General features: G+C 41.8%; 1 protein-coding gene across 11 annotated transcripts in view; it reads left to right on the forward strand.

Annotated features, from left to right (window-relative positions):
• Positions 1–3,843: 3,843 nt before the first annotated feature.
• Positions 3,844–16,842, forward strand: part of ABCB4 (ATP binding cassette subfamily B member 4) — a 72,142-nt gene continuing 59,143 nt past the window's right edge. For 2 of the 11 annotated variants that reach the window (XM_077857121.1, XM_077857128.1), the window contains exons 1-3: positions 3,998–4,189; positions 7,202–7,256; positions 10,994–11,144. In XM_077857121.1, coding sequence (XP_077713247.1) covers positions 4,110–4,189; positions 7,202–7,256; positions 10,994–11,144 — 286 coding nt within the window. In that variant the 5' untranslated portion in view covers positions 3,998–4,109. Of the gene's footprint in view, positions 3,976–3,996; positions 4,190–6,959; positions 7,077–7,201; positions 7,257–10,993; positions 11,145–16,842 lie in introns of those variants that run through there. The other 9 variants (XM_077857129.1, XM_077857131.1, XM_077857122.1 and 6 more) reach the window with 8 other exon arrangements.

Raw genomic sequence — 16,842 nt, forward strand, 5'->3', positions numbered from 1 at the left:
CAATAAATATGTGGCATCCTGGAATCCAAGTGAAGAAAGTATTATGGAAAAGAAAATGATAAACTTGTTAATTGCTTAAATTTGTGAAGTAAGATAAAGACAAAGAATTGACCTTTGGGTTTAGCAGCATAGAGGTTATCAGTCACCCTTAAAAGAGCAGTGTTCATAGTGTAAAAGAGTCAAACTTCTACTTAGAATGGGTTTAAGGGAAAACAGGAGGGCAGAAAATGAAGGCAATGATAGAAATAATTCTTTAAAGAAGTCTAGCTGCAGAGAGGAGAGAAATGTGACAGCAATTGGAAGGAGAAGTGGGGTCAAGAGAGATTTTTTTAAGATGGAAAAAAAAATAACAGCGACATGTGTGCCAACAAGAATGATCCAGCTAGGATGGGAAAGTTGATGATGCCGGAAGGACAGGATCTATAGTATAAAACTACAAACAAGAACTGGTGGCAAATATGGGTGTGTACTTTGTTTCGTGGCAAGACCAGCCAGATGGTTTTGTGTTCTTCTTCAGCCATGTTCTGTAGCATGGTGTAGCCTTGCAGTAGTTGGATAATTTAAATTAGCCAGGATCATGGTTTTACCAAGTGAGATCAATAAAAAGAGAGGCAAGGGAGTTGCAGATATTTACAAGATGGGTTACGAAGGAAGAGAGTACATCAAGGAAGTCAGGAACAGTAAAAAGATGGTGGTGGGATCAATGGTTGGAGGTGTTTAACCATCTGATACACCTGACACATCTTCTCCATCCCCACTTCCCTGCCCTGGTTAACATGGTAGCTAAAAACCTCGTCTGGATTAGAGTTCTAGCTCTGTCAGTTATGAGATCTTGATTCTGCTCCACTTTAATTTTGTTTAGCCCTGTCCAAAACACATTGCCTTAATTGCTATGGTTTCATAGTAAAAGTCTTGATATTCAGTAAGGCAAATCCCCAAATAATTTATCAAAAAAAAAAAAAAAAGGGCAGAATACATTTTCAAAAAAAAAAAAAAAAGGGAGGAAGTATCTAAGTGTTCTTCAGGTTGAAGGAAAATGACCAGGATCATGACTCTGAGATGTAGGAAGAAATAAAGAGCAGGAAAAGGACAAATACATAGATAAATGTCAGTGAACGTTGACTCTATAAAGTAATAACATTCTCATTAAGGGTCATAAATGGATAGAGAAAATTAAAGTATTTGACAACAATAGTGTACAAGTCAGAGGTAGACAAATGAAGTTTGAGAGCCATAAAATTTTTGCATGTTGTAGATGAGGAAAAGGTAGCAATTGTTAATTGAAGATACTTGCTATAATCCTTAGAAAGGGTTTCACTTTCAATAGATAATAAGAGAATATATCCTTAATGAGCTAAGATAAATGAAACCAAAATAATAAAAATATTCAATAGATCCAAAAGAAGGTAAAAATTAACATTAAAGAAGAAAGATAAAATAAGTGGGACAAATGGAAAAGGTAAGATAGCAGAGCGGTGGAAAGACAATTCTGTATCAGTGAGAACAAAGGAGAGAAGTATCTCAAAATCCTACCTCAAAGAGAAAGTTAAGATTTCTTACCGCCTGAGTGTCATTGAGAGCGTCATCCAGTTTATTGTGGCGGCTTAAATATGGGCTTTGAATGAGTGAATAACTGGATGGATGCACAAGTAGGGTTGCTTCATTGTTATCAAAAACATAAAAGGAGCCCTTGGGATTGGCTCTGATACAGGCAAACACAGGAACACAGTTATGTTGGCATGGCTTATCTCTCCACAAACACCCACTTGTCCTAGGTTCTCACTTCTGATCTGAGACACGGAAAACCCACGATAAGCACTTTTTGAGGAACAGGGTTGTGAGTTGACTTAGGCAAACACATCTCATTACTGGGTGTGTTTTGTTTCTTTGTTTGTTTCATGGTTTTAGCTCAGCAGCTTGCTACTTGCTTCAAGTGTCTGCCGTTTTACTTCACCAAGATTCTTGCACAGAAACTGAAGAGGCTCTCATCCTTGTTGTCTACTGACTTATAACGTCCCCCGGTTACTACCAGGCCTTCTTTCAAACTAAGCAATTCCAATGACTTTAGTCCCAGAGTATTTTAAAACAGTGATCTGACCACCTGTTAGCCTTCTAAAGACAAGGACTTCTGGTTGATTCAAGAAAGAGAATCCTCATGGTGATGGTAGACTGGATAAAGGAGAACAAATATTTTGAAGGAAAAGTAACTCATGTAAGTTCATTTCTATCACCTAATTCAAAAATATGCCATAGTTTCAATCAACTCCCAGCATGTTCTTCAAGGCATCCTGTGATCTGCCAAGGCAACAGGTACCAGGCAGAGCAGGACGGAGAGTGGCGCATTTGCGAGTGAGGACCAGAGCAGCTGCCTCCACTTGTCCTTCCTCATCAACTTCTTCTGATCTTTTAACCATAATACCAGTTTATTAGGTGCTTCCTATGTGCTGGGCACTCGGCATACATCATTTCTAATTCTAGCAACTCCCCTGTCTTATAAGGATTCAGGGATTGAATCAAGAATAAAACAGCCCAAGGCCAGACAGCTAGTACACGGCAGAGGTGAGATTCATAGGAGTGTCTACCCAACAACTCAGTTCCTGTGATACCTGGCACTGCTTTAAGGTTCTCGGGGAACCCAAGAAAGTCATGGGATGACTTTAGTACTAATAAGGCACAGCAGAAGGAAGGACCAGCAGGTAATCTGGCTACCTGATCAGGAGGAAAGCAGGCCATATTTGTGGAGCATACACTATGTTTTAGGCATGATACTAGATCCTTACTTTCTTGATTCACTTATTCCTGGCAGTAACCTGGAAAGGGAGTTGCCTTTATCCTGTTACTTACATAGGAGGAAACTGAAGCCCAGAGAAGTGAGCAGGGTTCACCTCACAGCGCTTACAGGATGTGAAGCTCTGGGTTTCAATCCCACTGGCTTCAAAGCCTTCATGATATATAGCTCCCTGTTTTAGATCCTTTCTTTTCAGGAAGAAAAGGAATCAGAAAGGGACGAGGGCAGCCGGGTGGCTCAGCGGTTCAGCGCCGCCTTCAGCCCAGGGCGTGATCCTGGAGACCCAGGTTCAAGTCCCACGTCGGGCTCCCTGCGTAGAGCCTGCTTCTCCCTCTGCCTGTGTCTCTGCCTCTCTCTCTTTCTGTGTCTCTCATGAATAAATAAATAAAATCTTAAAAAAAGAAGGGACGAGAACGCCATACAGGGCACTGGGGTAGGCGCTCTCTGTAGAGACAACTTAGTGTAGGGAGAAGTCTGAGATCAGAGCAGGGAGGCCGCGGAGGGCCCTGGAGACTGGATTCTGGCCTCTCTGATGCAGCCTCAGGCAGGATTCAGCGTCTCTGGCATCAATTTATTTTTGTAAAAAAAAAAAAAAAAAAAAAAAATTGGATTTTAATTAGGAGATCCCTAACAGCCTTTCCAGCCCTAAAGTTCTGTGCCCCTCAGTAGTAAAAGGGCACCAACAGCGTGCGTCTTTTGCAAGGAGCCTAACGTGGTGATGTGGTGATTCGGGGCGGCCTCCGGAGGTGGTTGGGGTCCGGACCTGGGGACGCCCCCTGATTGTCGAGGGTCCGGAAACAGCCCCCCGCACGGGTGTCCAAAGAAAGCTGAGCGTGCAGAGCGTGTGGCAGTCCCTCCTGGGGGCTCGGGTGGCCCGCCGGGCGAGGCTCTCCGAGCGAGCGCGCAGGACACCGGGCTGGTCGCCGGCTCAGCGGCCGGGGCGGCGCTGCGGGGCGGGGGCTGGCGGCTCGCCCGGGGCGGTGTGGGGGGCGGGGGGGGGGCGGGGCGGCCGCTCGGGCACCCTCCCCGGCGGCGGGGCTGCACGCGGCGCCCCTCACCCTCTCCCGCGCGGGGCGGCGGAGGGAGCCGGCGGCGGAGGCGTGTCCCGGCGCGCGCGTGCAGGGCGGGGGAGGCTCCCACGGGCAAAGTCCGCGCGCGGCTGCTCCGCCACACGGCCCAGGCCCCAGGTGAGTCGCGCCAGCCCCGCGGCCGTGTGCGCCCGGCTCGCACCCCTCGGTTGCGGGAGGTGAGGAGGCCGGTGCCCCCCGAGCTGGGCCGGGTGCGCCCCGACCCGAGGCTGTTGGTCTCTCCCCAGGTGGACATGGATCTCGAGGCGGGAAGGAACGGCGCGGTGCGGCGCCCCGGGAGGGCGGAGGGCGACTCTGAACCAGGCGGCAGCAGGTACCTCGCCCGCGGCCCCACGTTCGCACGCTCCCCAGCGAGGCTTCGGGAGCGGGCAGGGGCTGTTGGTGCCCGGGTCTCGGAGGCTTCACTGGAGGGTCCTGTCCAAGGTTCCGACTTTCCTCAAGGAGTGTCTCAGAGGCTCCTTTTGGAACGGATTTGGAAGAAGAAGCTGCCTTTAAAAATGCCACTTCCCCCAACTCTGTGCGGGGTGATTCGATGAACGTCTGTGCCCTGTAACATTCCCCGCATTATTATTTTTTTAATTTTTTTTAAATTTTATTTATGATAGTCACAGAGAGAGAGAGAGAAAGCAGAGACACAGGCAGAGGGAGAAGCAGGCTCCATGCACCGGGAGCCCGACGTGGGATTCGATCCCGGGTCTCCAGGATCGCGCCCTGGGCCAAAGGCAGGCGCCAAACCGCTGCGCCACCCAGGGATCCCTCCTCGCATTATTAAACTCAAAACTTTTACAGATTTTACCGGCATCACCTAAAATGATGAAGTTAAACTAAAGTTTTCGTGCTATAGAGCATCAGACACCTGCTGTTGATGGTTGCGCCTTTTGAAGACTAGTGAAGCAGAAAAACAGCAGCAACCGCGGAAGCCCTCCTCCCCCAGTTAATTCCTCTTCCTCCTGTGTTATCCCCTCCCCCACCCCCACCCGTCTCGCAGCACCTCCTTGGTGGGCATTTCTCCCTTTGGGGCAGTGAGGTGGGGAGGAGGGCCTTGGGCAGCCTCATTCTTCTGTAACCTGCGCTCCCAAATCAGTGTTTGTTCAGATGCAAGGGGAAAACCTCCAGGCTTCGCTTGCTTGCTCCTCGCTCTCTGTGGCTGTGCTCTTGGGTTCTACCAAGGGGGCCTTGGTAGCCGCACTTCACAGGCCTTGGTAGGGGCAGAAGTGACCAGTCAACAGTGTGTGATTTTTGTTTCCTCTTTCAGTGTGGGAATAGTGAATCATTTTCGCCTTTAGCCTCCCATAGTTTCTGAGGCTGTTCCGGTCTCTGAGTTCATGCCAGGCCATCCAGAACTAATTGACCTATGTCATCAAGTAATCACCCAGAGGGACACATTTGTCAGGTTCTGTAGTGTGTCCTCAAGCTGCAAGGGGCCTGAGTAACCAACTGAAAATATGCCTGTCTCATGTTTAAGAGTCTCATGCTCTACCGACTGAGCTAGCCGGGCCCCTTTGTCTCATGTTTAAGCTAAAGAATTATTTTAGTCTGTTAACTTCTTCATACAGTGATACTGCCTTATTCCTTCTAAAGATGGGTGGTATTCATTCATAGAAAATTTAGTTTGCCAAATAGAATTAGAAAACAGATGGATGGTATTATTTCTACCAGAAAAAAAAAAGTGGTTTTCATCAGCTGGGACTGACTGTGAATCTATAAATAGATGGCATTTTTATGAAGGCTATTTATGTATTGCACTGGCTGAACATTTGATGAGTGCACAAAGGAGCTATCCCTGCAAAAGATGCAGTAATCCTCCAGAACCCAAAGGAGTTCTCAGAAGTGAAGTCCACAGCCTTGTATGGGAAATACCAGAGAACAGTTCAGAACAGAAATACAGAAAGTTAATAGTAGGTTAAGACCATAGGATTATGAGAGTACATGTTGAGACTAATTTTTATTTTTTTAAAAAAGCACATGAAGCTTATTCTTTCCAAGGAAGTCAAGGTCACTTCAGTTATTTGGGGCAAATGGCAAGTTAGTTATATGCTAGTTGCATTCATACTGCTATATTGCCTATAGCACCTTCTTTTGAACATATTTAGTGGCAGATGTCTGTCCTTTGATTTTAGCAAATGTTCTAAATAATTTGGGGTCAAGTCTTATGAGCAAAACTTCATCACATACCTAAACTAAATAATTAACAAATGAAGCTAAATAAGAGCATTTAGGGTTAAAAAATTCTCTACCCTCGTGGAGTTTACATTATTGTATGGAGGACAGACATAAATAATACTGCAAAATAAGTAAGCTACAGCAAATGTTAGAAGATGATGAATACTATGGAAAATATTAAGGCTAAGGAAATCAGGAGTGCAAGGAAGAAGTAGTTTGCAATTTTCTTTTTTTTTTTTTTTTTTTTGCAATTTTCAATAGGTGGTTAAGATAGGTCCTAATAGGAAGGCAGTATTTGAGCAAAGACTGGAAAAGCATGAGAGGAGAGAGCTGTGTGGGTGCCTGAGGGGACAGCATTCCTAGCAGAGGTATCTGACAATATAAAGACCCTGCTATGGAGATGTGTTTGGTGTGCTCACAGAACAGTAACAGCAGAGAGGTCAGGGTGGCTTGAAGCAAACAGGAATAGGAGTAAGAAATATGGTCAGAGAGATAACAAGGAGACCGATCATATAGGGGCCAAAATCCAATGAAAGAATTTTGGCTTTTACTCTGAGAAAAATGGGAGCCATTGTAGGCTTTTGAGCAGAGGAGTAGCATAATATGACTTGAGCTTGTACATGATTGTATGGGTGCTGTGTTGAAGGTAAACTGAAGTTGGCATAATTGAAAATACAGAGACTAGGCAGGTATTCTCCCAGGTTCTTGGGATAGCAGTAAAAGTGATGAGTAGTGGTTGAATTCTAGATATATTGTGAATGTTGAGTCAACACGATTTCCTGACACCACTCCTACAGTCCTTCAGAACAGTAGACTTTACCCTATTTTTAGAACAATATATATATTTTTAGCAACAGATTAATTTAATTGTTTGGCAGATATTAACCTATGTATTTTCTTTCTGTGTGCAAGCTCTGCAAGGAAGGCAACCATCTCTCGTTAATCCAGATATCCTTGTAGTACCTTGGACAGTTACCTTGGCACCCGGTGATTGCCTTGCGATATTTGTTAAATTAGATAATTTGGACAATTTGTAGGTATCACTGTTTCATATTTGAAAATATTATAGCAGTTGGATGTGATAACTATTCAAGTTTATATTCAGTTGGCTATGAAACATTTGGTAACAGTTTTAAATTCAAACAAGTATGTTTCTTTACAGCTACCAAGACAAGAAAAAAATGAAGAGAACGAAGCTGATTGGATCATTAACTTTGGTAAGCTGTGAAATATTAAATATGAGTAATTCTTGTTTTCATTCAAATCTGGTGTCTTGAAACAATAGTTATGGAGTCAGTGCTTTAAGATAGTCTTAGGTTGACGTCTTGTAGTCAATGGACCACATTCTCAAAGTGGATGATAAAAGAGGTAGGGGATAGGCGAGCAGAGTAGAGCAGAACTAGGACTTGTATTCATAGCACCTCACAAAATAACCAATCTCAGGAAAACACATCTTTATATTTATTTCTCTCTCACACACACACATACACACACTACCACCATCACACCCTCCACTCACCCAATTTTGCTTAAAATAAGCTTTCATATAAAGAAAGTGATTATTAATTACAGAAATTTGGAAATAAGACATCTATGTTCACATTTGACTTCCAAGTAAATTGACTAAATATGGAAAAACTATTAAAGATTCTGACTATGTTTGACACAATCATAAGTCGATTCTGACTATGTACCACAATCTGCTGGTACAAGCCAAGCCAACATATTTTTTGGAAGAAATCTAATCTGTTTTTCATTTGTAATATGCCTCAGAGAGGTGGCCCAAGAAGATGTTTGCCTACCTTGAGTAAGTACGATTGATTTCGAACTATGACAGCCATTATTCTGTAGCAAAGAAGTTGGTATTAATTGGCACGTCAGCTGAAATATCCAGCTTTGTAAGTAAATGGATGAAAAGACACCAAAACCTCCTCAGTCTCAAGTATTGCTGCACATTTCTCATGTCACCACACCACCACATTTCATTCTCTTCTCCCTTATTGTGTGTTTATTTGAAAGTGTCAGAGTTAAAAAATCAATGCTTTAGAGAATAAATTATAAAACTAAATCTGATTGGAATGCACATATTTTAAATCTGCCTCCTATAGCAAATAAGACACCACAAACCTTGAGACAGAAACTTAATATGTTTAATCTGAACTTAAAAGTTAAAATTTAAATTGAATTGAAATATAATCTTTTTTTTAAAAAAAGAAATATAATCTTTTATGCTTCTGAATAGATATTTTTAGTCCTGAGATGGGTTCAGGACAAACCTGTTTCTAACAAGAATTAGAAATTCATTGTTTTGTTGAAAATCATTTAAAACAAATTTAAATTTGCTTAGGATATTGCTGTGAAGTTCTTATATTTTTAAATTTAAGCTTGGAGACAATGAAATTTTATTTAAGTAGCATGAAAAACACTTAACATGATCCTCAATTTTATGTAAATGTTCACTATTGAGAACATGACATACTGACCTGATCCTGTGCTTGTATCTGTGGCCAGTAGACCCAAGTGCTCTATCTCCCTTCCCTCAGAGCCACTGAACCCTGGGAACACAAGTCCATTTTGTAGCAATTTTAGGGACACTTCTCCATTAGCTCTTGACTTTACCCACTCCCCTTGTTCTGCTCCAAGCTCTACCTGGCTTCTGACTCTTTGTCTCTTTTGGTGCACTTGCTTGCCCTGTATGTTTGAGGATGGAATTTGGCCTCTCCATACTGAACTTCTGGAACTCTGTGAGAACAGTTTGCACACCCCTCCTTCCCACCCAGTGTGTCTGACCTCAGACTGCTCTAGCCTGTTGCCTCTGTTTGACTCACCCTCAGTTCTCAAAGATCCCACTCTGCCAAACCTGACTCATCACTCAGTCTCCTGATGACTATGTCTCATCCCCCAAAGGGGGCAGGGTGAGGGAAATGGGTAGAAGGAAAAAATTTAAAAGAGGGGACAGGGTGACAGTGGGGTGGGGGTGGGCAATGGCTGGCTCAGTTGGTTAAGTGTCTGCCTTTGGCTCAAATCATGATCTCAGGATCCTGGAATGGAGCCCTGCATCAGGCTCCCTGCTCTGTGGGGAGTCTGCTTCTACTTCTCCAGCTTTGCTCCCTCTCCCTCTCCCTCTCTCTCTCACTCAAATAAATAAAAAATCTTTTAAAAAAAGGAATAAATAAAAAAAGGGGACAGATGCAAAGGACAGAGGGGAAGGTATAGAAATGGAAATATAAGAGAAGATAGATGTAATCTAGAAGGCAGAAGAAGAAAGAAGACAGAGAGAGCCATAGAATAATCAATCAAGGGCAGCCCTGGTGGCGCAGCGGTTTAGCGCCGCCTGCAGCCCAGGGTGTGATCCTGGAGACCCGGGATCAAGTCCCACGTCAGGCTCCCTGAGTGGAGCCTGCTTCTCCCTCTGCCTGTGTCTCTGCCTCTCTCTCTCTCTCTCTCTCTCTCTCTGTCACTCATGAATAAATTAAAAAAAAAAAAAGAACAGTCTGTTCCTGTCTTATAAAAAAAAAAAGAATGATCAATCAAAAATGTGAAGAAAAAGTGAGAAGTTAGGGCTAAAAAGACAGTGAGGGACAAAACCTTTGGAATACTGTGATATTGATTGGCTGGTTAGTTCTTGGGTACTGTATGTGTCACTGTACTAACTGGTGTCAGCCTTCTAAGTGCTAGTACTAAGTACACTCTACATTGATAGTACTAAGTCCAAGACAGTTGGTGTGGCCCACCAGGCCTTTTTTACCTCTTTCTAATCTTATCTTCCACACTGTGCGCTTCAGGACTTCCACTGCATGGAGTTACCTGAGTGCTGCATGCGGTCTCTAGGCACCTTGCTGTGCTAAGCCGAAACACCTCCACTTTATCAGGACTCCGCATTTCTTCTTCAGCGACTTCTCCCTTATCTTCCAGATTCTGCAGTGAGCATTTTCTCCTTAAGTATGTCTTCCCTAAAGTACACATGTAGGCACTCCATAATGTTTTTTCATTCCGCGTCTGAGCTGCCTTTTCAAGGCTAACTTAAACCTCTTAAAGGGAACCTATCCATAAGACTCAGGGGATCTGTTTCCTCCCTATTTGTAATTCTCCCTCTGAAATATTTTGAATGTTGTTTTAAAGGATGTGATGTGTAGGTGCATGTGTGTGTATTTAATGTTTACTCCAAGCTGTTTTTAACTCACTACATAAGTAGCTCTGGAAGATCCAACAGTATTTCTTAATAGAACTAAACTTTAATCCTCTCTGGTTATATTGATGTCATTCAACCAAAGAAGATACTGATGAAATGGAATCAGATTGATTTCTTCACAGAATATAAAATAAATAGAATCACAAAATTAATCTGTCAATAATTTGGGTTGAAATCCTCCTTCTTCCCTATTACATTTATCTGCAACTACTGACCTTAAATAAAAAGTACTGACCTTAAATAAAGAGTACTGACCTTAGGGGCGCCTGGGTAGTACAGTCGGTTAAGTGTCTGACTGTTGGTTTCGGCTCAGGTCATGACTTCAGGGACCTGGGATTGAGCCCAACATCCAACTCCACACTCAGTGGAGAGTCTGCCTGAGGATTCTCTCTCTCCCTCTGCCTCTCCCAACTGCTCACTCTCACTTGCTTGCTCTCTGTCTTTAAACTAAATAGGGTGGCTATTTGCTCAATGGTTGAGCACCTGTCTTTGGCTCAGGGTGTTGATCCCTGGGTCCTGGGATCTAGTTCCAAGTCAGGCTCCCCACAGGGAGCCTGCTTCTCCCTCTGCCTATGTCTCTGCCTCTCTCTGTGTCTTTCATGAATAAATAAATAAAATCTTAAAAAAATAAAATAAATAGATAAATCTTTTTAAAAAAGTACTGACATTAAATAAAAATCCAAAAAACATATAGTTTTGGGGAAGGAAAAATTCTTTCCTATGAAGTATTTTTTTATTTCCTTTTTTTTTTTAATTTTTAAGTTTAGGTATTCTGACTGGCAGGATAAATTATTGATGTCCCTGGGCACTATCATGGCCATAGCTCATGGATCAGGTCTCCCCCTCATGATGATCGTTTTTGGACAAATGACTGACAAATTTGTGGATACTGCAGGAAACTTCTCCTTTCCAGGTAAGCATTTGTCTATTTTTTTTTAAACATCCATTATACTCTTTAAACTGGATGAAAGATTAGAAGTTGATTTTGCTATTCCTCATCTACTTGTTTAATGGTTTGCACTTCTAGATGACTCCAGATATCATAAGAAGTTATAAAATTATCAGAAAATTCCTCAAATACTCATTTATATTTCAACAAATAGGTATATATGTTTGACTTTTAAGACAGAATGAGGAAATATGCAGGAAGCTCTGCATCTAAATAAAGCAGGGAAGTCCCTCTACTTGAGGACGGTGGAACCATACTTGAATATGTCTGTGCAATGTCCATCTCTTTGGTGATGACTAACACATCTGAAAAGACCCCAGTTAGCATGGCAGTACTTCTCAGCTATCCTCAGCTTGTAAATCTGTTTCTTGTTTTCTTTCTATTTTCTCTCTTTCCACCCCTTTTGTTAAAAGTATATTCATTTTCTGTGTCTAATTTGTGGATCAACCAGGTTGACTGGAACTTGGTATAACACTTCATTAAAGAGTCGGTGTTTTCAGTATGAGAATGATGTGTTTTGAAACTCACACAGAGGAGTGTAATTACTGAAGAGCCAGAGGAGTCCCATAAGTTAATGTCCTCTGTAAGAGGGTCTGTGGCAAGAGCACTGGAGTCAGGTTCCGGTGGACAGTTATGTTCATATTAGTCAGATTAAACACAGAAGGGAAGATTTTGGTGCTTTCTACCAGACCCGATGGCCTAGTTCCTCCCAAGAGACCTTGTGGGTATAAGGCTGGAGAAGATGAAGTGAAGTTTTATTGGTACACAGATGGTGAAATATAAGGGAAAAAAACTGATAAAGGAAAGGCAGCCTACAGAGCAGATATTTGAGAAAAAGTGGACTCTATCATTTAGATCAATAAGGGTTTTCAATGTCTACTGATTGAGAGCTACATGTTTGGTTAGCATTGTAGAGCTTAAGTGTAATTATGATTGCTTGATTCAGCAATAGGGTCTGTTTACATAAATATTAATATCTTTTAGAAATCCAGTAAATGTGCCTTTTTTTCAAAATGATTTTTATCTATTTGAGAGAGAGAGAGAGAGAGAGAGATCAGGTGTGGGGAGGGAGAGAAACAAGCAGACTCTGCACTGAATGCGAGCCTGAAGCAGGGCTTGCTCTCATGACCCTGAGATCATGACCTGAGCTGAAATCAGGAATAAAATTAACTGACTGAGCCACCCAGGTGTCTTGTCTTTTGAATAATTAAAACAAGATCCTACAAAAACACAATTTATGTTCTAATACTATTGTTTCTGAGAAGAACCTCTTTCTTTTTTTTTTTTAAAGATTTTTATTTATTTATTCATGAGAGACACAGAAAGAGAGAGAGGCAGAGACACAGGCAGAAGGAGAAGCAGGCTCCATGCAGAGAGCCCGATGTGGGACTCGATCCCGGGTCTCCAGGATCACACCCTGGGCTGAAGGCGGCGCTAAACCGCTGAGCCACCCGGGCTGCCCAGAACCTCTTTCTTATAAAATAATAATAATGGTAATTTATCACATTTATTATCTGGTAGGTCCTATTTCACTTAACCTTCATAAAACCAATCCTACACAGCAGGTAATATTATCCTCTGTGACATATGAGGAACCTGAGGCTTGGAGAGGATAAAGACCTTGTCCTGAGTTACACAGCTGGGGGGGTCAGGACAGAGTTCAAACCCAGGCCTTTCTGCTATCCAAACAATGCTCAGGACTATAGACATTATACTCCCAATGTAAATGATTATGTTTTCTCTCTCTTTTTTTTTTTTTTTTTTATTTATGATAGTCACACACAGAGAGAGAGAGAGAGAGGCAGAGACACAGGCAGAGGGAGAAGCAGGCTCCATGCACTGGGAGCCCGACATGGGATTCGATCCCGGGTCTCCAGGATCACGCCCTGGGCCAAAGGCAGGCGCTAAACCGCTGCACCACCCAGGGATCCCGATTATGTTTTCTCTTAAAAACAAAAATGAGGGGAGGGGCGCCTGCGTGGTGCAGTCGGTTGTGTCTGCCTTCAGCTCAGGTCCTGGGATAGAGCCTGGTGTCAGGTACCCTGCTCAAGGGGGAATCTGCCTCTGCCCCTCCCCCTGCTTGTGTGCTCTTTTCCTTTCTCACTTGCTTGCTCTCTTAAATAAATAAATAACATCTTTTAAAAAACACAAAAAATGGGTTTGGAAGATTTAAATAGATTACTTTGCTTGACCAGTGACCAAAATTTTATCACAAACACTATAAAGGTAAAATTGGAGCAAGATAGGATAATTTAAAAAGTCTTTAAGGGAATAAGGGGCAGGGATTTTCTATTTGTTTTCCTTTTACTTCTTAGAAGATCTTTAGCTCTATTATGTGTTTATATATATGGCAGGATAATCCATATTTGGACATGTCAATCAAAATTAATTTCAATTTAGGGTTAAAAAATAGATTAAGGGATGAATGGCTAAACAAAAGGAAGGCAATCCTAACATGCTACGACATGCATAAACCTTGAATAAGTCAGTCACAAAAGAGACAAATACTGTATGACTCCACTTATATGAAGTATCTGAAGTAGTCAAATTCACAGAAGTAGAAAGTAGAATAGAGGCTGCCAGGGCTGGGGGGAGGGGAAAATAGGAAGTTGCTGTTTGATGGGCATAGAGTTTCAGTTTAACAAGATGAAAAAGTTCTGGAGATTGTACAACAGTGTGACTATACTTAACACTACTGAACTGTACACTTTAAAGTGGTTAAGATGGTCAATGTTATTTTTCAACTAAAATTTTTTAAATTAGGTTAAATAATGTCACACACTTAGCACAGAAGAGCTAGCGTTTGAACCAATTTTATGAGTCTTGTTTTTTTTTACTAACACCAAAATAATTCCACACGTTTCTTATTTGGAACAGTGTGTTTCTAATTATGCAACCAAATAGCTTTGAAGCTGGGCATGGCAGATGAGTGTCATGTTCTGTGTGCCCAGGGCCAAATCCAAGGTCTCTCTGGGGAATGGCATGAACAAGTCACTTACAAACCTGTGATTGCTAGATCAATAAACTCACCAGAGTTGCCAACTCAGTTTCTGTAACCTCCAGATGAAGTTACCATTGGTTTTCTATAACTACATTTGTCATTAGGCCTATAGGCTTAGAGGATTTGTGATGGGAAGTCCCTCAAATGTTACTAATTTCCAATGTCCACTCTTTAGTAGTTTGTAAAGATAATATTGTCATACCTCTTTGGAGAAAGGGAAATCTTTAAATTTCCTACTCAGTCTAAAACCAGAGAGCTCACTGGTATGTAAAGAATTGTAGAGTTTAGCAAAAAGCATGAAAGTTGAGAGAATATCAGGTACTTAGCTGTACTTAGCCTGAGCAGAGCTCACTTGCTCATCTTGTAGAGATGATGCTTATTCAAAGTCTGTTTTTTAGAATTGTTAGGCTCTTGGACAGCTACACTTAATGGGAGCCAAATAGGGGATGTTAAAAGAAAAAAAAAAAAGGTTTAAATTCCAAGAGGGTTTGACAGTAAATGATTGTGAACAGAGCACATCCTTGTCAACAGCATAAAGCTACTTGGTGGCAAAGTTTGTTCTCTGACAATGAAACAGTTGTACAGAAACTATGCACATTCTACATCTAAAACTTCAAGGACAGACTCGGAGGAGACTTTTTTTTTTTTATGCAGAGTATCAGGAACTTGATCTATTTCATGTCAAGTCTATGTGACTGTAATATCTAGAAAATTCTGTAGAGAGATCAATACACCCTGCCATGATTGAGAGGAAGAGCCATATTGGAGACCCTGGTTACCTTAACTAACTACGGCCTGTGTTACCTGAACAAACACTCTTTATTTTGTGCTGTACATTTCCATGAGATAAGAGAAGTTCTAGGTGGAATTAAGGAAAGCAGACATTGGTCTGAGACTTAAAAATGACAGTCAGGACTCTCTGTGTCATGTATCCCTAGGTAATACCTAAGATAGGCAGTTACTTAGGCCCTTCACTTACCAGCTGTATGACCTTGGGCAAGTTACTTAACCTTTGTAATTCTTACTGTGCTTATCTTTAAAAAGTGATCGAAGACTTACTGATAGAATTAAATGAGATGATTTATGTAAAACATCTGGAATGTAGTAAATGATCAATAAATATTGGGGAGAATTAGCTGTAAAAACTTGGAAATGAAACAACCACTCTAAAATTCTGTTTCTTCATCCATAAAAGGAATGGATTTTATGGAAGCTCTCTAAAATGAAGAGGCAGCTTCAAGAATTCTCCATTTCCTTGTTCTGGGAAGCATTCAGGTAGACCAGAGTGAGACTTCTCCATCCACATTAGAATCAAGTGAGGATACTTTTTAGAAATGTGATTCTCTAGACTCAGCCGAAAGTTCTGATTTAACTGTTCTTGCATGGGAGCCTGGGCAGGTGTATTTTTTCAAGCTCTACATGTGAGTCTAACAGGCAAAATAGCATTGAGAACCCCTGAACCAGGTAACTTAGTGATTGTTTATGAGACTGAGCTCTAATAAGTAGCATCTGAGAAGACCAGGCCTTGGCCCTTTCAAATCTAGAGTCCCATGGATTTCTAGGCCTAGAATTCCAGATCTAGGACCCCATAAGATGTCCAGATCTAGAGTCCCATGAGATTTCCTGATCTAGAACTCCAAATCTAGAGTCCCATGATTTTTCTGAGAACACATCTGACTTATGTTAGTCCTTGGGCAGTAGAAGCTCTCCTAGGAGCCCCTGGGTTACTAACTCAGACCTGGATTGCCATTCTTTGCTTGGACTCTGAGGAAGGAACATTTCAGATTTTTAATGTCCGTAGATTCTTATTTCCTAGGAGGAAGGATCAGTCTGAGTTATAATCATTGAGAGAATTGAAACATTTGAGGTAGGTATTGAAGGAGAGCAAAATTCGTTTCAGATTCTGCCTGATTTTTAAGTTCTGAGGGAAAACTAGCACTGTACACATATATGTCGAGTTTTCTCAAGATTTGAACAATGATTTCCACCATTACCAAGGTTTAGGGAGCTTGTCTGCCTCTAATTCCAAATACCGTTCCCATTTGGCATCTCAAAGCTACCATATTTAAGAACTCAGGGAAGAATTGAGCATATACAACTGACCTGATAAAAACAGAAGTAAAATAGGATCTGATAGCTGATGGAGAGCTAGATTAATAAGTGGAAACACTCTACTGTGAACATCAGCAGAAGTTACAGTTTTGAGGGAGAAATTATGCCACAGGCAGGGCCACCTGCTGGGTAATTAATCCTGACAGTAGTTTAAGTCTTAAATACATCTCGACCTTAGCCCTCTTTAGAAGAAAATAAAGAAGATACACCACAACCATAATACATGACTACTGGGTTATCTACATGTGATAAGTGAACAAAGACTAACTTCTGTCCTAGCATCATAGTAAATGGGAATTACCTATGCTGGTATGTTTTCTCAACAAATGCTGTGGTGATATTTTGTCCTATTATTTTGACATGGGCTGTTTCCTTTATATTTTTTCACTTTGTGTTTTTTTATTTTTAAAAAATATTTTATTTATTTATTTGAGAGAGAGGGTGAGCATGAATGGGAGGAGGGGCCAAAGGGAGAGGGAGGAGCAGACTCCTCGCTGAGCGAGTTGCCTTATGCAGTGCGGGTGAAGGGGGGGCTCCATCCCAGGACCC

This window comes from Canis aureus, chromosome 18 (genome assembly GCF_053574225.1).
Source record: "Canis aureus isolate CA01 chromosome 18, VMU_Caureus_v.1.0, whole genome shotgun sequence".
Classification (NCBI taxonomy): Eukaryota; Metazoa; Chordata; class Mammalia; order Carnivora; family Canidae; genus Canis; species Canis aureus.